The sequence below is a fragment of the Hyperolius riggenbachi genome, chromosome 8 (genome assembly GCF_040937935.1).
Source record: "Hyperolius riggenbachi isolate aHypRig1 chromosome 8, aHypRig1.pri, whole genome shotgun sequence".
NCBI classification, from domain to species: domain Eukaryota; kingdom Metazoa; phylum Chordata; class Amphibia; order Anura; family Hyperoliidae; genus Hyperolius; species Hyperolius riggenbachi.
The window spans coordinates 76,801,163-76,822,206 of NC_090653.1; the positions used below are offsets into that span (position 1 = coordinate 76,801,163).

At 46.0% G+C, this 21,044-nt stretch overlaps 1 protein-coding gene and 1 pseudogene across 1 annotated transcript; one reads left to right on the forward strand and one right to left on the reverse strand.

Moving 5' to 3' along the window:
- LOC137528215 (gap junction gamma-1 protein-like) overlaps window positions 1–21,044 on the forward strand; it is a 122,903-nt pseudogene that overhangs the window by 50,175 nt on the left and 51,684 nt on the right.
- Window positions 1,742–18,388, reverse strand: LOC137528214 (C5a anaphylatoxin chemotactic receptor 1-like). The gene is made up of 2 exons (XM_068249485.1): window positions 18,351–18,388; window positions 1,742–4,867 (listed from the first exon to the last, which is right to left on the reverse strand). Exon 2 carries the CDS (start codon window positions 4,820–4,822, stop codon window positions 3,728–3,730), a length of 1,095 nt encoding a protein of 364 aa, XP_068105586.1. The 5' UTR covers window positions 4,823–4,867; window positions 18,351–18,388; the 3' UTR covers window positions 1,742–3,727.

Genomic DNA, 21,044 nt, shown 5'->3' on the forward strand with positions numbered 1-21,044 from the left:
TTTTTTTTTTTGCTACACGCAGCTAGCACTTTGCCATCCGATCGCCGCCACTCCCCGCCGATCCGCCCCTGGCGGATTTTAATAAACCGCCAGGAGGGTTAAAGGAACACTATCAATTTCCAATTCTGAGTGTTCTGAAATTACAATATACAAACAATGTCTAAGTAGCTGTGTAAACATGTTCCTACTTTTCATGTTAAATATCAAAGGCTTTCATTCACTGTGTGTAGATTTTAGCTATGTTTGGAATGTCTCATTTGCATAGGTGAATCTCTGCAGTCTGACATGCTAAGAACAGTGTAATATTGAAGCAGTGTTATATTAAAAGCCTGTCAGGTATCAGGTTTCACACACAATTACAAATGTTTATGTTGCACATAAGATACATTTCCTCTGCTCTCTGTGAGAGAAAGCTCTGCCTGAGCTCTATGCACACACAGAGTTAACAGATACACTGTAAGGGAATTCCCACTCCCCTCAAGGCTCACTCTGGCGTCGGTTTACAGCAGACTGCTGTCAGAAAAATGTGAATAGAATTAGATAAGAGTAAACAAAGAGATAAGGATTCAAATGTATACACCAGTACTAAGCTTCACTTCCCAAACATTTCCTATCTCAATTGAAAAAACATGTTAATCGATAGTGTTCCTTTAAGGTGAAATTTTATGTGCTTCCTAGATACTCTTGTTATGGCCTGAAGAAGTGGGTGGAGTCCACTTCTTAAGAGTGAGCAATATTATTGTGCCCCTCTTGTGTACCCTCTAAAAGAGAAGAACATTACACTATTCATATATCTCCAAAAATATATATAAGTGGGCCGTGGACTCGGGCTCAACGCGTTTCGTGAAAAAAATGTTCACTTCCTCAGAAGGAGTGTTCAGCCCTAAGAATGTTTTTTATGTAGCGTTCAGCCTAGACAATGATAGGAAGTCATGGAGAAGCATGTGGTCAGTGTTTTCTTATGCCCATAGACTTCAATGCATTGTGGAACTTTCTCTTTGAATCGATTGTGATCACAGAGTATTTGATCGTTTTACCACATCAGGTGGCAATCTTTAAGGGCCCTTTTCCACCAGCGCTGGCTGAATCGCAAAAAAACGCAAACCGCTAGCGATTTTACAATCGCTACGGTTTGCTTTTTAACATAGGAATTGCGGTAGGTCATTTCCACTACCGCGATTCGTTTTTGTCGGGAACGCGAACGCGCGGCGCAGCGATATTTGCCGCGATTTTGCTATGCAGTGCATAGCATAGCAAAATCGCGGCCGCGAACGTCGGGGAATCGCCGGTAATTGCGATTCAGCAATCGCTAGCGTTCAGCGTGAACGCTAGAGATTGCTAGTGGAAAAGGGCCCTTAGTGCATGACCAGCATAGGTCTCTGACTGCCTGATAGCAACTATCGGGTCAAGTAAGCTAAAACAGCTAAGAGGAATGAGATAAGATCTGATGATAATGACCAGCCTATCAGAGACTTACAAATCAAACCGTCCACATGCTTCTTTCTGAATTCTTTACAATACTTTAGTATTTTCAAGCACAAAATCTGATCTGGAGCCCTCTAATCTCTGCGAAGAATACTCTATTAGAATAGGAAAAACAAAAGTCCTATATGCAGCTCTGTAAGAACGATATATTTTTTACTCGCAAAAAAAAAAAACCCTCTGAAAATAATTTCATGTGATTTTACACAGCGCACATTACCATGGGACAAATGCAAATAGGATTACTCTGTGGACAATAAAGAGTAGAAAACAAGTTTTTATTGTATGTTATGCCAGTCTTCTATTCCACTTTAAAGCTTCATACTCACTCTAGAGTAAATTCAGCAGAGCAGGCTGGTTGGGGTTGTGGCCACCTTTTCTGAGAATTTAGTTTGTGTACAGCCACCCTGATCCCCGATGATGCTGCGGATGCAGCAAAACTAGTCATGGTGTTCCCTGCCTGCTGCCGTGTACATTGATCCTGCGCTGCCTTGTGGATCTTGGACCCTCCACCCTGACACCACTTGGAAGCAGATAGTCACTGCCACACATAAGCAGGATGCACCACTTCAAGGTTCTGTCCTCCCACAGCGGGTGAGCATGTTTCATCTCACTTCCCTGCATCTGCATCTATGCATCTATCCACAGAGGAGCTGTCTTTGTATATGGTGTATGGGTTTGATGAACTGTGGCTGTGATTGAGCCCCTCTCCTATTTCCATCTGTGGATAAACTTTATAAGACTTAACTGGATGTTAGACAATTAAATGACACATCATGCTGTGTGATAGGGCCTTATGAACTGATGCTGCTCGATTGGAGGACTGTTATGTTATATTGCACAAGGCTGCTATTGATCCTTATGGAAAGTTATATCTGACCTGGCTCTGGATAAATGATTTGCATATTTCTTGTGTCCACTTGTGGGCCTTATGGATAGTGAGGCCTGATTCAGTCTTATTTTCAACAGATACTGTGATTATAATGCAGGTGCTCTTATATTTAATCCATTAAGCTGCGGAGGACATTCTGTGCTCTTTATTAGCAAAGGGATGCTATGGTAGATCAATATGTGATGTTTAATGACAACGCTTTTTACTGGAACTTTCTATCATCCATCATGAAATATTAGATTGCAATCAATCTTATGTGTGTGCATAATAACTTGGCTTGACAGGGGACACCCAGCCAGACACCACGAGGTGGTAGCAGTGTGGCGGCAGGTTCTTCTCTTTTTTAGGGGGGTTCTGAGGACTTTTTATTTGTGGGGGTTTTCAAATTTTTGGTAGTTCCTACAAATGTGTGGGGACTCTATGGTACACTACAGTATCTACTGTATATGTATTTTTGATTTGTTTAATTCAAGGTAAGTTGATGACATATTTATAAACTGGTTCATATGTATATCATTCTTTGTAGTTTTTATGGGAAGGTACTAAATGTCTGTTTTTGCTAATCCTCATACTATAGACTATATACAGTATCTAATGTTTTTTCATTCAGCCACCCTGATGCGTCACCAAAAGTGCCAGATTGTCTTAGCCAAGGGCACTGTCGCCTTCCTTACGTCTCCTGCAGTATTCTGCCGCACTGCCATCCCTCCTCCCCGCCATAGCAACAGAACATAGTCACAATCAGTAAGGCACTTGGACCCAAACTGTTGCTCGAGGGATCAAGTTCTGATCCTTACAGTTGACAGTCATTATCAGTGCTTACTCACCTTAACTCTTGATATATGGGGCAAGTGTAAGAAGGTTAGTGATATCCTATGACCCAATAACCCCCACTGATAGGGAAATACCACTAGGGATCACAAAATGTTAGATCCATCTATCCATGGGATATAAACCATAAATACCACAAGGGAACAAAAAACATGTTAGATTGATCCATCCATGTGATCGAAATAGGAAAATCTTAACCAACACTGCCAACCTACACTTTTTTATGCATTTTGCAGATGTTGATTTGATCTTTTCTGCTCAACAAGTAAAGCAGACAGTAAATATATTGTATAATATAAAATGATATAGACACAGAGTACAATACAGGTTGTAACACCAGTACATAATCTGACGCTAGGTCAAGCCTATACAGATTCCTTTGTCCACAGTACATGGAAGACGTATACTTTGCCCGCTTTATATTTAGGAATGAGCATTGAGAATATGGTTACACATTACATTTTGCCAAACTGCATTTGCTATTGCTAAATGTCACAAATACTGAACAGTTTGAATTACTTTCTACACAATGGTGTCCATGTTTCTTGACTCAATTGTTGACTTCGTCCTTTTAGAGTCAATCGTTTGACTCACTTCTTCTGATAGGGCATTTTTCATAATACTCTTGATGGATCTCTTAAATTTGCTCTTGAACTCTCGTCCCACTAACACATAGATGATTGGGTTAATGCAGCTGTTCAAGAAGGCAATGGCAATCAAGATTGGGTCCACCATCAACGTGGATTTGAATAATGGCGAAGTAGAAGATTCTGTAGACAAGATGAGGCCTGCTACATGGTACGGAAGCCAGCAAGCAAAGAACCCAATGACCACAATAAGAATGACTTTCAATGACTTATTTTGCTTATTAGACTGAGTGAACCGTACACTCACATGTCTCATTAGCACACTGTAGCAACCAGTGATGCCCACAAATGGAATAACAAAGCCCATCAGTAATCTGAAAATAGCAATGGAGTTCTCGACCTTCTCTTTGTGCCCTCCAGCCGATCCATAATTATATGAACAAATGCTTCCATGCTTCCCTTGTTTTATATTTCGAAAAATGAAGGATGGGCTGCTCATTAGAAAGGCCAGACACCATATGACCAAACATGCCACTTGCGCTTTTCTTGTAGTCCGCTTGTTCTGACACCACACAGGTTTGAGGACCAAGGCACAACGGTCTATACTAATCACAGTGAGAATTAGGACACTGGCAAACATGTTAAGCAGCAGCATGGAATAAATGGCCTTGCATGCAAAGAGGCCCATTGGCCAGTATCCCAGAGCCATGGTCATGACAGAAAATGGCACTGACAAGCAACACAGCAGATCTGCCACTGCCAGGTTTAAAAACCACACCGAATTTACTGTCTTTTTCATTTCAAAGGTGGTTACCCACACCACCAAGCCATTGCCAGGAACACCCAGGGCAAACACAATGACGTACATGGCAATGGCAATAGAATAAATGGCAGATATTTCATAATGACCAGATGGAGTAGGATGAACAGGCCACTGAAAGTCAGTGGAGTCACCAGGGAATGTATCGTTTTCATTGTAATCAGTTTCATTGTCCTTCTCATAGCTGGGAAATTCATCTGGAATGTTCATTGTGGACCAGTAAAGAAGATCCGTAGTTTTTTTTTTTTTGGTAACCTGGAAAGCAAGAGAAGAAGAGTTATTGGTTAGTGTACAGATAACTTAATTACCAATGAAATTCTATCAAATACAAAACATGACAGTTACTCTGCACAGAACATTTTTAATGTCTGTAAGCTTCCTTTTTTTAACCTTTTTGCTGAAAGGTGTTGTGTTTTTTTACAACTTGGATTTATGACTAGAGTTGGTGGCTCGCTGCAGAAAACTTTTTTTGTGAACTTGCATTTGTGTCAGGTTTTGTGGGTTTGTGAACCTGCATGTCTCCAAACACTCAATCACAGATTCACTATTCACCCGCCACACCGCACTGTAGGATATTCTCATCATTCAGGCCAGCACCTCTCTGCACCCTCCCGTGGCGGACGTGACTTTTTACTCACCTCGTAGGGAGCTGGGCTGATGTCACCGCCAGGTGCTCTGGTGAGTGAAGAAGGGCATATCAAGCAGGAACCAAGAGGTAAAAGGTGCCCTGGGAACAGGAGGCAGATGAGGAGACAGTGATAGGAACATTTGTGATACAGTTTGGCAGGCAAACCCACGAATACTAGCTTAGCCACTGAACCACAAATTCGCCCATTAGGATCTCCTGGCCAGCCGCACTGCAAGAGATTTGCTCATCACCACTAATGACTCAGGCCAGCAGCCACTTCACTCTGGAACTGTATTCATGCATATCACACACTCAATCACACTTTTTGTAGTGAAGAAGGTGTAATTTGCACACCTAACATTACTGTAATTATTGAAACCTCCTACTGGTTGCCCTCTCCAGAGCACAAATGTTGACATTAAATGGTTGTATTCATGACTTACTGTATATAAAAGCTTTTGATTTAAGCAACTACAGTACAAACAAGGCAGCCCGTGCACAGCTTCTCAATTCACATTTATTTCTTCATCGAGCATGTATATACACTGTCCGAGTTGATAGCAAGGCATATGTAAAGTGGATGCATCTGACCTGTTCCAAGATCTTGTCCAGGACGGATGCGGGGGTGCGACCAGGGGGTGAGGGGACGGCGCAACAGCCTTTTTGCGCTGGTGTGGCGCTTGTTCACGTGCATAGGTCCCAGGGCCCTGTGTATATACATGCTCGATGAAGGACAGTGTATATACATGCTCGATGAAGAAATAAATGTGAATTGAGAAGCTGTACATGGGCTGCCTTGTTTGTACTGTGCTTTTCTTTATATTTGCCTTGTAAATAGTGTGTGTGTGTGGAGGGGGGGAAGTAACACTGCTCTGAAACTAGTGGCAGTCACCCCCGGATGATGGTGCACAGTCATGTTGCAAAATATTTCTGCATGTCAGCTCACTGCCCATACAATTCTATGGGGCTATTCACAGTACTGCGTTGTAATGAATTGCGCTATTCTAACTCTCTGCATGCTGGCTTTGTATTAAAGTTCACATCAAATCTACTTTGCTGTTCACACTTATAATAAGGTAACGAAATACTGTGAATCCAGCCTAAGGGCCCATTTCCACTAGCCACCGCGCGTGGCTGCGAGAGGCGCGGCGGCACTTATGGGTCTGCGGGAACGCAGACGAATCCCAGAAGCCGTGCCATGCACGGCTATGGGATTCGCAGCCTCCCGCGTGAAAACTGTGGGCAGTGTCGGCTGAATCGCTAGGGTAAGCGATTTGACTGGCGGCGCCATCGTTTCCTATGGCAGAGTTTCCCAGCGCGATCTGCCTTCAGGAAACTCTGCAGATTCGGAGTGAAAGCCGCTCCAGTGGAAACGGGCCCTTATTGTATGTATAGTGCACTAGCTTCTATATTCCTAAAAACACTGGCAACTGTATCTTTCTGGTGACAGCCTCTCGTACCCCTGCTTTTCATGCCTACTTACTAAGGATTATTCTCATTACATGCAGATCTACACAAACCCAGAAAGTGGAAGCCATGCCATCCAATTAAATCCACTAGTTGCTGATAAATTAGATGGCAGCTCAGAGCTGATTAATTAGTTGCTGATAAATGAATTGGCCACTAGAGGTGTAGCGAACGGTTCGCCGGCGAACGGTTCCAGGCGAACTTAGGGGGTTCGCGTTCGCCTGCACCAGGCGAACTTTTGCGGAAGTTCGATTCGCCCCATAATGCACTATGAGGGTCAACTTTGACCCTCTGCATCACAGTCAGCAGGCACATTGTAGCCATTCAGGCTACACTAAGCCCTGGAGCCCCCCCCCCTTATATAAGGCAGCCTCCGGCGGCCATTACACTCACTCGTGTGCCTGCTAGTGAGAGGAAAGGGACAGCTGCTGCAGACTTTTTCTCCTAGTAACAGAGTAGTTAGGTTCTAGGCTGCTTTGCTTGCTCCTGACTGATTATTATTGCTTTTAAAGCACCCAGCAACAGCTCTTTTCAGAGCTCAACCTGTACATTTTTTTTTCCTGTGTGTCAAACTGACACTTTTGTTGCATGCACAGCCTTGCTAATTGATATTGTGTGTGCCACTGCCAGCAACCCAGCACATTCAGTGACTACCTGTGTGTGTGTGACAGGGAGCTGCACATTGTACTACCCAGTACTGCATATACCCCAGTACCTGTTGTGTTTACTTAACCCACATCATCACTGCATATACCTAGCTTTGTGTTGAGTGAACCCAGCTCACTGCATCTAACTACCCAGTACCTGTTGTGTTTACTTAACCCACCTCATCACTGCATATACCTAGCTTTGTGTTGAGCGAACCCAGCTCACTGCATCTAACTACCCAGTACCTGTTGTGTTTACTTAACCCACCTCATCACTGCATATACCTAGCGTTGTGTTGAGTGAACCCAGCTCACTGCATGTAACTACCTGTTGTGTTGAGTGAGAACCCACCTCACTGCATCTTAAGTACCTTTACTGTTGAGTGAACCCAGCTCACTGCATCTAACTACCCAGTACCTGTTGTGTTTACTTAACCCACCTCATCACTGCATATACCTAGCGTTGTGTTGAGTGAACCCAGCTCACTCCATCTAACTACCTGTTGTGTTGAGTGTGAACCCACCTGGCCACCTCGCTGCATCTAACTACCTGTTGTGTTGAGTGAGAACCCACCTCACTGCATCTTAAGTACCTTTACTGTTGAGTGAACCCAGCTCACTGCATCTAACTACCTGTTGTGTTGAGTGAGAACCCACCTGGCCACCTCACTGCATCTAACTACCTGTTGTGTTGAGTGAGAACCCACCTCACTGCATCTTAAGTACCTTTACTGTTGAGTGAACCCAGCTCACTGCATCTAACTACCCAGTACCTCTTGTGTTTACTTAACCCACCTCATCACTGCATATACCTAGCGTTGTGTTGAGTGAACCCAGCTCACTGCATCTAACTACCTGTTGTGTTGAGTGAGAACCCACCTGGCCACCTCACTGCATCTAACTACCTGTTGTGTTGAGTGAGAACCCACCTCACTGCATCTTAAGTACCTTTACTGTTGAGTGAACCCAGCTCACTGCATCTAACTACCCAGTACCTGTTGTGTTTACTTAACCCACCTCATCACTGCATATACCTAGCGTTGTGTTGAGTGAACCCAGCTCACTGCATCTAACTACCTGTTGCGTTGAGTGAGAACCCACCTCGCTGCATATAGCTAGCATACCCCCGAGATGGACAAAATGGACAAACCAGGTAGAGGAAGAGGTAGAGGCAGACCCAGAGGAAGACCACCAGGCACCGGCAGGTCTGTGGCTGTGCGAGGTGGTGTTGCTGTGATTTCGTGCGGACCTGCCCCAAAATACAGTGCTCAGAAGAAGGCACGTGCCATCACTTCCCAAAATCGTGAGGAGGTGATTGAGTATTTAACACAGAACACCTCATCTCCCACAGCCACCAGCGCTACAACAAGCACCACATCCGCTGCATTTGACACTTCGCAGGAGTTATTTGGTGGTGGTGGTGAAATCACTGATTCCCAGCCACTACTGCAACAACAACAAGAAGGCGCAGGTACACCACCTCCTACGTGGGAGTTAGGTGGCGATAGTATGGACGTAACGTGTGTGGATGGGGATGATGGTGGACCACCTGAAGTTGGTGCACTTGAGGAGGTGTCTGAGGAAAGCGCAGCTGGCCAGGAGGATTATGATGACGATTATACGGATACCACATATGTTCCCGGTAGAGGAGATGACCAGGTGGACAGTTCAGAGAAGGAGTCAGAGAGGAGTAGGAGGAGACGACTCCATGATAGAAGCAGAGGGAGCTCGTCCTTAGAAACAGCTGGGGGCAGTGTCCGGTGCCATGTATCACCAGCTATGGCCAGCCAGCACACATGCCCTTCAACGTCAGCTGCTGATGCCACCCTAGCGCCATCACCCCAGGGGGGTTCAGCGGTTTGGAATTTTTTTCACGTGTGTGTCTCAGATCGGAGCAAAGCCATCTGTTGTCTTGAGCCGTGAAAAGGCCAACTGTCACGTAGGGACAATTGCTTTACGAAGGCACCTGGAGAGAAGGCCCAAACAGCTATGATTGGCAAGAACACCTGAGGAAAAGCAGCACCCCTCAAAAGACAAGCCGCGGAGAACAACCGCGGCAGCCGTCACAGGGGGCTTCTGCTGCTCCACATTCCCATGGTATTGTTCGAGGCTGGGGGGAGGAAGAATGGATACACTTTTAAACAATTTAAAAATACAACCATATAAACTATAAACAATTTAAAAATACAACCATCTAAACTTTCAAACAATTTAAAAATACAACCATCTATCATTTTCAAAAAATTTAAAAAAAGGGCAAAAAAACTTGCCCTCCGTAAAACATTCTTTGCAAATGCTTTCGACTTGGTTTGTCTTCCGCTGGCTCAAGGGTCCATCTGACCACAGATGCCTGGTCTGCAAAGCACGGTCAGGGCAGCTGCAGCATGGGTCTCAGCAGGCTCCCACTTCGGGCCGGAATCCAACCTTCATTCCCCGCGGTCACAATGGCAGACTTGCCCTCCTCCATATGATTCTCGTGAAAGGAGATCTTTTGGATTGCCAACCATATACTAATTTCCTGCCATAACTGGTACTCGTTAAAGGATTTAAAGTTAATTCATTTCAAATACACAGCAGGGCCTCGAAAGTCCTCCTCCTGTATTGTTATTTTTGGTCACTACCTCGGGGCGGGCGTGCATGCCTGCCTGCTGCCCTCCTTGGATGTGTAGCCGTTGCTCAGGCTCCACACCGGATTCAAACCCTCATTCCCCGGTCATTACCCGGGGTCACAAATGGCAGACTTGCCCGCCTCCATAGGATTCTCATTGTAGCGGTACTGAACAAGTACACAGCAAGTAGAAAATGTAATTTAAAAACAAAACGTAAGTTTTTTAACAATGCCATGGAAAGTTGATAAGGCCGTCACACATTACCTGACATCACTGAGTGAGGAAGAGCAATCTCGCCATGTTGCACAGTAGTCCAGCATGGCCGCCACTACACAAACAGCTGGTAACTTGCGGTGCGTTACACAGTTAGTTTGGTGTGTCAGTGTGAAGCAGTACTCTAATTACACTACCTGATTGATGTATACACATGCAAGATGTTTTAAAGCACGTTAGGCCTGCAATTTAGCATTCAATGTGATTTCTGCCCTTAAAACGCTGCTTTGCGTCACATCCAGATTTTTCCCCGGGACTTTTGGCATGTATCCCACTCCGCCATGCCCCCCTCCAGGTGTTAGACCCCTTGAAACATCTTTTCCATCACTTTTGTGGCCAGCATAATTTTTTCTATTTTTCAAAGTTCGCCTCCCCATTGAAGTCTATTGCGGTTCGCGAACTTTTCCGCGAACCGAACCTTCCGCGGAAGTTCGCGAACCGAAAATCGGAGGTTCGTGACATCTCTATTGGCCACTAGTGCCTTACATTTGCTAGTATAGCTTCCACTTCCTGGGTCAGACGAGATTTGTATGCTCAGATAATTTTCCACTCATTTCTTCCACTGGCATATAAAACAGCAGCTCACAGGAATTTACCAAATACTGAATAAAAACATGTGTGCCATTGGAGCAATTTCAATAATAGCAAACCAAAGCAAAGATTGCTGAAAGGTTAGAAGAACTGAAGTGGGTTGTTTCGCTAATTAAATTCTATCCTGGGGTGAAGGAGACAAAAAGTGGGCTGTAGTTAAAGGGAACCAGAGATGAACGATTCACACAAAATAAACATATCAGTTGATAGCTTGTAAAGAATAAATGCTCTACCCGATAATTTTGCCACTCTGGTGTGCCTTTTTGAGTGCTTTTTATCCATCATTGCTCCAGGAAATATCCAATATGGCTGCCGGCTCATATCCCTTCTGCTTCCAGGTTATGAGGTGTTCTGGATGTGCTGTCTAGCCTCTATGAGACGATAGACAAGCAGGGCTGCTGCTGCAGCATTTCATCTGTATGCTTTCAACTTCATATTCTGGTATGCTGTGTGGCTGCCTGTAGGAAGTGTCTCTCATAGTAATGAAACTGCATACAGTAGATAATAATGATGACTGGCTGCACAGACAGAGCACACAGATCACACAGCCACGCTTGTCTGTTTCAGAGATTTTTCCTGCAGCAGCAGCCCCTCCCATGTCATCAGAGTTCTTAGTATGTAAAACAGGAAATCTGATCCAGGAGGGGGAAGGCTTGGGCTTGAAAAGACTCCAGATTTAAACTAAAAGCAGGGTAGGTGTTTACTGTCATGTTCCCACTGATAAATGTAATAAAATACATGAGGGTGCTTCGTCTCTGGTTCTCTTTAAGGTTTGTGATTAGATGAAAAATAGTCACTATGCTGAAACAACATATGGAGAACACCATTTATGATTATCTGCGCTCACTCCCAATCCAACAGCATCAGATTTAAAAATCAGTCCTGCTGAACAGACCTTACCAGGTCTTTTACTGAGTAAGCAAACATTTTAAATCGGCTAAAGAAAGAGAGAGAGTTGGAAGAAAGTGAGAGATTCCACAGAGAGTTAAAGAAAACCTGTAACATCAAAAAGTTCCCCTGGGGGGTACTCTTCTTGGGAGGGGGAAGCCGCAGAATCCTAATGAGGCTTCCCACGCCGTCCTCGGTCCCTCGGGGGTCTCGCTGCAGCCCTCCGAACAGCGGCAATGTAAATATTTACCTTCCCGGCTCCTGCGCAGGCGCTGTGGCGGTTCTCGGCTCCGAAATAGGTGGAAATACCCGATCGCCGTCGGGTCTGCTCTACTGCGCAGGTGCAAGTCTCCGGCGCCTGCGCAGAAGAGCGGACCCGACTGAGATCGGGTATTTCTGTCTACTTCGGAGCTGAAAGCCGCCACAGCGCCCCCGCTGGAGCCTGGAAAGGTAAATATTAAACAGGCTGTCGGATCTGTCGTGCCGCTGTTCAGAGGGCTGCAGCGAGACCCCCGTGGGACAGAGGACGGTGTGGGAAGCCTCATTAGGATCCTGAGGCTTCCCCCTCCCGAGGTGAGTACCCCCCAGGGGATTTTTTTGATGTTACAGTGTCTCTTTAAGGTGGTCACACCATACAATTAAAAGATCCAATTTTACACCAATTTGATAAATAAAATTGGTTGTCCTGAAAAATCAAAAGCTTGTTTTTCATTCATTTGAGAAATCTGATCGAATTTCCTGTTTTTCCTGTTTTTATCCAATAAAAGAAGGTTGGGAGTGTTGGATTTTTTTGATCAATTTTTATGAAAATTGAATAATGTGTGTGGTAGATTTTCATTTACTTGATGTATAGACCCAAGCAATTTTTTTCTGAGTTTTCAATTAGTTTATTCATGATTGGGGAAAAATTTAACATGTTTGTGGTACATTGGTCAGATTTTTTAAATGTTACAATCAGTCAGAAAAATGTATTGCAATTCTTGAAGTGAAAAGATATTTAAAAAATTGTGTGGTGTGTGGCCCCCTTTGGGCCTTTGTCACATGGGAGGCTGGTGAATTCACCCCCTGTCAGCTGCTCCTGTGCACTGGCTGGGAGCTTGCTAGAACTCAGCATTGGCAATGGAAAGGGGGCCCCCCATATGGAGTCACATGTGATCGTGGCTGTGCTCAGACATGGCATGTTGCAGTTTCCTGCTTGTAACTGCAGCTCATGACCAGCAGCCTAAACTTCCCAACAGCCTACCGTGTAAACGGGGACTTATAAAGGCAGAGATGGATATTGATGGCTGAGAATGGTGCTAGAGGGGCTGTCATTGCTGACCATCTTCTTAGGCCTGGAACCCACTAGAAAGGGCTATCGCAATTGCTAACCATTTTAAGCGATTTTGGGAGCAATTTCCTTGCTCCTATACAATTCATTGTAGGCAAGCAGTGGTAGGCAGCACCCAACCATCCAGATGTGACGTGCTTTGGTCGTTGTCCCTCTGTCTCAAGGAACAGCAAGTAGAGGCTCCTCTCGAAACGTCACATTGACTTGCCCTTTTATTGTTATTGATGCTTTCAAATAAAGAGTATGAATACATTTGAAGACCGTGCTGGGTCTCTTCTCTTGCAAATCCTATACAATTCATTAGTATGGAAACGCTCCCAAAATGCTGCATGTCCTGTGGTTGCGATCAATCACTCTAGTGGAATTTGTCCCATCCATTTACATTGGCAGAGCATTTAGGGAAATTGCTAGCGATTGAAAGTGCTCCCTAAATGCTCAAAAAAAAAACAAAAAAACGCTGTAGTGGGTCCCAGGCCTTACAATGTTAATTCTCTGCCCTCAGTGCTGAGCCTCTGGCTATGATAGTTTTTGAGATACTTTACAGCGCAGTATTGCAACCCTCAAAATTACTACTATTCTAGAGATACAAAGTACAATACTTGTTCAATGTAAATGTCTGAATTTTCAAAGCAGCTGAACTACAATTAACTAATAACAGTAGTTGGATTGTAAGCCTTCCTACTTGTGCATCATACTTGATGGTGCACTCTACCCACAGAATCATGTAAACTTGTATTATTCAGACCACTACTCCAGTGTATGATCTGGCATTGTGTATCTTATTGCTTATTACCTGTATTGTGTTGTCAGTCACCCCTGTTATCATTGTATGTAATCATATTTATTGTACAGCACTGCATGATTTGCTGGTGCTATATAAATCCAATGGATAATAATAATAACAGCAGTCATTTATAAATCAAGTGTGTGTGTGTGTGTGTGTGTGTGTGTGTGTGTGTGTGCGTGCGTGCGTGTGTGTGTGTTGTATTTAAATACCAAAAAATAAAATAGACCCCCCCCCTTCCCCCCCAGTTCTGGGGGGGGGGAGCACTGCATTCAATGTTAATCTAATGATGGTTGCCCATCAGACTCATGAGAGAGGCGTGGCCCAGATTACTGAAGTGCTGGAACTTCACTTACTGTTTAATTACGCTAATTGAAATCTACACCCTGTTTGGGATCTTTTATCCCTGGTGGGGTGTAGATTTCAATTAGCGCGCCACAGAGACCCGCCGATCACGCTGCTCTCCCATTGCTGCGGCCCACTCGCCCTGACGTTGCTATGACAGCAGAGGTCCATGAGACGGTCGGGAGCTGATTTAATTGGCTCCTAACCCTGTGATCACTGTTAGCTAATCACATTGGTTCACAGGGTCAGGAACCAATGAAATCTGCTCCTGACTGGCTCACGGAGCTCTGCTGTCATAGCGACGCCAGAGCGAGTGGGCTTCAGCAATGAGTGAATGGCTAGATTGACTGGTCCGTGCGGTGTGTCGCCGGTAAGCCCTGTATTTGCTGCCAGCAGTCTGTGGTCAGAGGCTGCTGGTACTCAAGTGGTTAAAGTCAGGCAAAAGAGTCATATGACTGCAATTTATTAATAAAAAACTGAGCTAAACCTGCTGTTATAGAACTGCTCTACTATTACTGTGCTGAAGTACTAGGAGTGTAAGTAGCTTTTTTTGTCAAACAATTCAGCTTTAAAATTGGTCAGTAAGAAGTCAGTGGGCCACTTTCACGAACATGCCCATTTCTAGGGCCGTGCAGGGCGTGCTGTCGCCCTGAGCACTGTTGGGAGGGGGGCGCTATAATGGAGGGGGGAGGGAGAGGTCGGGCTGCCCTCCCCGTGGCTCCGGCTCCCCCCTCCATTATGGGGGGCAGCTACCTATCTAACCTATACTGGGGGGGCAGCTTTCTAATCTCACCTATACTTGGGGGCACCTACCTAATCTAACCTATACTGGGGGGCAGCTACCTAATCTAACCTATACTGGGGGGCAGCTACCTAATCTAACCTATACTGGGGGGCACCTATCTAATCTAGCCTATACTGGGGGGCAGCTACCTAATCTAACCTATACTGGGGGGCACCTACCTAATCTACCCTATACTGGGGGGCAGCTACCTAATCTAACCTATACTGGGGGACAGCTACCTATCTAACCTATACTGGGGGGCACCTATCTAATCTAGCCTATACTGGGGGGCAGCTACCTAATCTAACCTATACTGGGGGGCACCTACCTAATCTACCCTATACTGGGGGGCACCTACCTAATCTAACCTATACTGGGGGGCAGCTACCTATCTAACCTATACTGGGGGGCAGCTACCTATCTAACCTATATTGGGGGGCAGCTACCTATCTAACCTATACTGGGGGGCAGCTACCTAATCTAACCTATACTGGGGGGCACCTACCTAATCTAACCTATACTGGGGGCACCTACCTAATCTAGCCTATACTGGGGGGCAGCTACCTAATCTAACCTATACTGGGGGGCAGCTACCTAATCTAACCTATACTGGGGGGCACCTACCTAATCTAGCCTATACTGGGGGGCAGCTACCTAATCTAGCCTATACTGGGGGGCAGCTACCTAATCTAACCTATACTGGGGGCCAGCTACCTAATCTAACCTATACTGGGGGCAGCTACCTAATCTAGCCTATACTGGGGGGCACCTATCTAATCTAGCCTATACTGGGGGGCACCTATCTAATCTAGCCTATACTGGGGGGCAGCTACCTAATCTAACCTATACTAGGGGGCACCTACCTAATCTACCCTATACTGGGGAGCACCTACCTAATATAACCTATACTGGGGGGCAGCTATCTATCTAACCTATACTGGGGGGCAGCTATCTAATCTAGCCTATACTGGGGGGCAGCTACCTAATCTAACCTATACTGGGGGGCACCTACCTAATCTAGCCTATGCTGGGGGGCAGCTACCTATTCTAACCTATACTGGGGGGCAGCTACCTAATCTAACCTATACTGGGGGGCACCTATCTAATCTAGCCTATACTGGGGGGCAGCTACCTAATCTAACCTATACTGGGGAGCACCTACCTAATCTAACCTATACTGGGTGGCACCTACCTATCTAACCTATACTGGGGGGCAGCTACCTAATCTAACCTATACTGGGGGGCACCTATCTAATCTAGCCTATACTGGGGGGCAGCTACCTAATCTAACCTATACTGGGGAGCACCTACCTAATCTAACCTATACTGGGGGGCACCTACCTAATCTAACCTATACTGGGGGCACCTACCTAATCTAGCCTATACTGGGGGGCAGCTACCTAATCTAGCCTATACTGGGGGGCAGCTATTTAGTCTAACCTATACTGGGGGGCAGCTACCTAATCTAACCTATACTGGGGGGCACCTACCTATCTAACCTATACTGAGGGGCAGCTACCTATCTAACATATACTGGGGGGCAGCTACCTATCTAACCTATACTGGGGGGCAGCTACCTATCTTACCTGTATTGGGGGCACCTACCTACCTAGCTAGCCTATACAGGTGGCAACTATACTGGCTACCTATATTGGAGGCACCTACCTAACTAACCTATACTGGGGGCACCTACCGATCTAACCTATGCTGGGGGCAACTATTCTGGCTACCTATATTAGAGGCACCCAGCTAGCTAACCTGTACTGGGGCACCTACCTATCTAATTTATACCGGGGGCACCTGTCTATCTAACCTATTCTGGGGGCAACTATACTGGCTACCTATACTGGAGGCACCTACCAGGCTAACCTATACCGGGGGCAACTATACTGGGGTACCTATTCTTGGCTACCTATACTGGGGGGGGGACCTATACTAAGTGCAACTAGACCTGGCTAACCTATACTGCGGGCACCCATACCTTGCTCCAGGGGGTGGGGGGTGGGGGGGGGGAATTTTTACACCCTCGCCCTGGGTGCATTTTAGCCTAGAAACTGCACTGTTCACGAAATATCAGTAAAGTTGCCATGCACAGGGAGCACAGGAGAATTATACCGCTACTTACACTGACTACATAGGAAACATTGAACAGTTAGTGCAGTTCACACTACCCAGTCAATACAAGCGTTGCTAAAGTAACACATTATACGTTGTTATGGTAATGGTTCAACTTGTGTTATGTAGTCAATGTAGGTAACTGTAAAATTGCCGAGCAGGGCCGGGCCGAGGCATAGGCTGGAGAGGCTCCAGCCTCAGGGCGCAGTGTAGGAGGGGGCGCAGAATTCATTCAGCTGTCATTCCTAATTGTGTTTGAAGCAGAAAGAAATAAGAAAAGGGGATACATAGCAGTGACTGCAAGCCAGATAACTAGATATTAAGGTGTTGGGGAGGTTGTGGGCCCTGTGGCGCCTCTTAGTCTAATAGCAATCAGTGTGTGATGGCTGGGGAGGCAGGGATGGAGGGGCACACTTTGGTGTCTCAGCCTTGGGTGCTGGAGGACCTTGTCCCGGCTCTGTTGCCGAGCACTCCCTGCCCACAACTACTTTACCAATATTTAGTGAATATGGCCAGTGTTTCTTAAAATGGCTTTTTGGTTCCATGCCAGCCAGATGGTGAGGTCACATGGGGGGGTTGCAACTTGTGGTTTGTTACTGAGTGTGGTTTCGAAGACTGGATTGAATTATTAATATTGAACAGGGAGACCTGGGTTTTATAGCTGTAACTTTTTTCCAGCTTTGACTAAATAAAAAAAAGATTCACTTCAAGGCCCCTTTCATACTAGCGCGTTGGTGACTCTGTTACTGCTTGTTTCATACTCCACTGTCACAATGGCCATTAGTCTCTGTGAGACTGGCCACATTACTCGCAATGCGACACAATGCAGCGGAAGTGGTTTGGATGATGCAGAGGTGACGTGGAGTCTGCAGTGCCGAGCGGTACAATACAACAGGCATTTGCATTGGAGTCTTTGACACCCCAAACATCTACTTTGATTTTTGCGGTGGCGGTGTGGTGCGCATGCGCCAATCCGCCAAAAAACCGTGACGCACTTCCTGTCCAGCGGAGAGCATGTCACTGTTCGGGGGAGGAGCTATGCATATTAACCTGTCAGCACACTATGTTGTGGGGTGATATGCAAGGGGAAATGGTGCTATTGTCCTGAGCTGGGCTTTCCTGCCGCAGGACAATCGCAGCGCACCATATGTGAAATCACCCTCAATGCATAATGGTGAACTTTATTTAAACAGACAAAGGCAAATAACAAAAGTCACATAATTAAATATTTTGTTGTTTTATATAATGGATAAAAATAATAGTAATGATACACTTACTTATTGCTCCTTATCTTCCTCCACTGCTTCTCTTCTAGTGTCTCTTGTAGTTATATCAACACCCTTATAAAAGCATAATATTCCGGCAGCCTCCTCCCTCTCCCCCTCCCTTCTAAAAAAAAAAAAAAAAAAAAAAAAGGTTCTCCTCTTAAGCAACTTCCACTAGTTGTTTCCTATGCATGTGTCAAAACTTACATTCTACGCTTGCTCAAACTGTGGATGTGTTTTTGACTGTTTCATTGTAATTGTATTAATATGGAACTGTATCACTGCTGATAAATCATGCCAATCACCGGCATTCTAAGTCTGTATGTATAACTCTTTCCTGTCTTTTTTTCTTCTTTTTTTTATCACAATACATGTTGTCCCTGATTAAAAAACAAGATTGGGGACTGTAGGTTCTTTCGTAACCTGAATCTGTACAAAGGTTGAAATACTGTGCCTTACCTGTCTCCTGTAGAGTTGGGCCGAACGGTTCGCCTGCGAATGGTTCCATGCGAACTTCAGTGGTTCACGTTCGCGTCCCGCAGGCGAACTTTTGCGGAAGTTCGGTTCGCCCCATAATGCACCATGAGGGTCAACTTTGACCCTCTACATCACAGTCAGCAGGCCCAGTGTAGCCAATTAGGCTACACTAGCCCCTGGAGCCACTCCCCCCCTAATAAAAGGCAGGCAGCGGCGGCCATTACGCTCACTCGTGTGCCTGCGTTAGTGAGAGTAGGGCGAGCTGCTGCAGACTGTCTCTCATAGGGAAAGATTAATTAGGCTTAGCTTGTTCCTGGCTGCATACCTGTTCTGTTCAGTAATCCCACCATACCTGTTCTGTTCAGTGAGCCCACTGGATACCTGCATACCTGTTCAGTGAACCTGCCACTGCATACCTGTTCTGTGAACCCACCACTGCATACCTGTACTGTGAACCCACCACTGCATACCTGTTCAGTGAACCCACCACTGCATACCTGTTCTGTGAACCTGCCACTGCATACCTGTTCTATGAACCCGCCACTGCATACCTGTTCTGTGAACCCACCACTGCATACCTGTTCAGTGAACCCACCACTGCATACCTGTTCAGTGAACCTGCCACTGCATACCTGTTCTGTGAACCCACCACTGCATACCTGTTCTGTGAACCCACCACTGCATACCTGTTCAGTGAACCCACCACTGCATACCTGTTCAGTGAGGTCGTTGCCTCATTGTGGTCAGACCAAATTTGATCAGCTGGACAGTCACTGTTCTGTCATTCAGCTACATCAGCCAGGCGACCATATGGGCTGTAAAGCCACCAAAACCTGCACTCTCGCCATGGTGCGCATCAGTCCAGCACGGCCGTCACTACACAAACATCTGTTTGCGGTGCGTTACACGGTGAGTTTGGTGTGTCAGTGTGAAGCAGTACCTTAATTACACTACCTGATTGATGTATACACATGCAAGATGTTTTAAAGCACTTTAGGCCTGTCATTTAGCATTCAATGTGATTTCTGCCCTTAAAGGGACTCCGAGCTCTGAAAAAAAAGGTAAGTTGTACTCACCAGGGGCTTTTTCCAGCCCAGTGCTGGTCGGGAGGTCCCACGCCGGCGTCCTGGCTCCTCTCCTTCTCCCCGCTCCGGAATGGCTGGCAGGCCGCAGCCCGGGCGACACTCTCCCGAGTGTCGGGCTGCTTCTTCCGCATATGACGCGGATTACGTCACACGCCGGCCGCCTCGCGTCATCACGGCGGCCGGCGTGAAAGTACTGCGCATGCGCGCTTTGTTCGCGCATGCGCAGTACTTTCACGCCGGCCGCCGTGATGACGCGAGGCGGCCGGCGTGTGACGTAATCCGCGTCATATGCGGAAGAAGCAGCTCGACACTCGGGAGAGTGTCGCCCGGGCTGCGGCCTGCCAGCCATTCCGGAGCGGGGAGAAGGAGAGGAGCCAGGACGCCGGCGTGGGACCTCCCGACCAGCACTGGGCTGGAAAAAGCCCCTGGTGAGTACAACTTACCTTTTTTTTCAGAGCTCGGAGTCCCTTTAAAATGCTGCTTTGCGTCAAATCCAGATTTTTCCCGGGGACTTTTGGCATGTATCCCACTCCTCCACCTGGGGGTCCAGGTGTTAGACCCATTGAAACATCTTTTCCATCACTTTTGTGGCCAGCATAATTTTTTTTTTTCAAAGTTCGCATCCCCATTGAAGTCTATTGCGGTTCGCGAACTTTTCCGCAAACCGAATCTTCCGCGGAAGTTCGCGAACCCGGTTCGCGAACCGAAAATCGGAGGTTCGGCCCCACTCTAGTCTCCTGTACCCCCTCTATATCCCACCCACTGTTTCTCCATTGTCTCCCTCTGTATCACCCTTCCGCCCCCCCCCCCCCCCCCCGATTTTTTTAAAAACTACAATTTTGAAAAAAAAAAAATCTTGTTCCCACAGAATCATTTTTGCAGGCAGTTTATATCGGCAAGTCATTCGTAAGTCGAGTGTTTATAAGTCAGGGACTACCTGTACCTCTATATGCTTACCTTGCCTTCTCCCAAAACATGTACATTTCTTTAGTAAAAAGCTTCTCTGGAGACTTCCTCATTACATATCCATCTAGATAGGAGAAAAAAATTAAACCATCAAGTTCAATCTTATGAGCCTCAAAAACCACAGGAAACTATCTTCCCTACTGGATCAAAGTTTCATTTTTCTACATCTAGCAGCAAA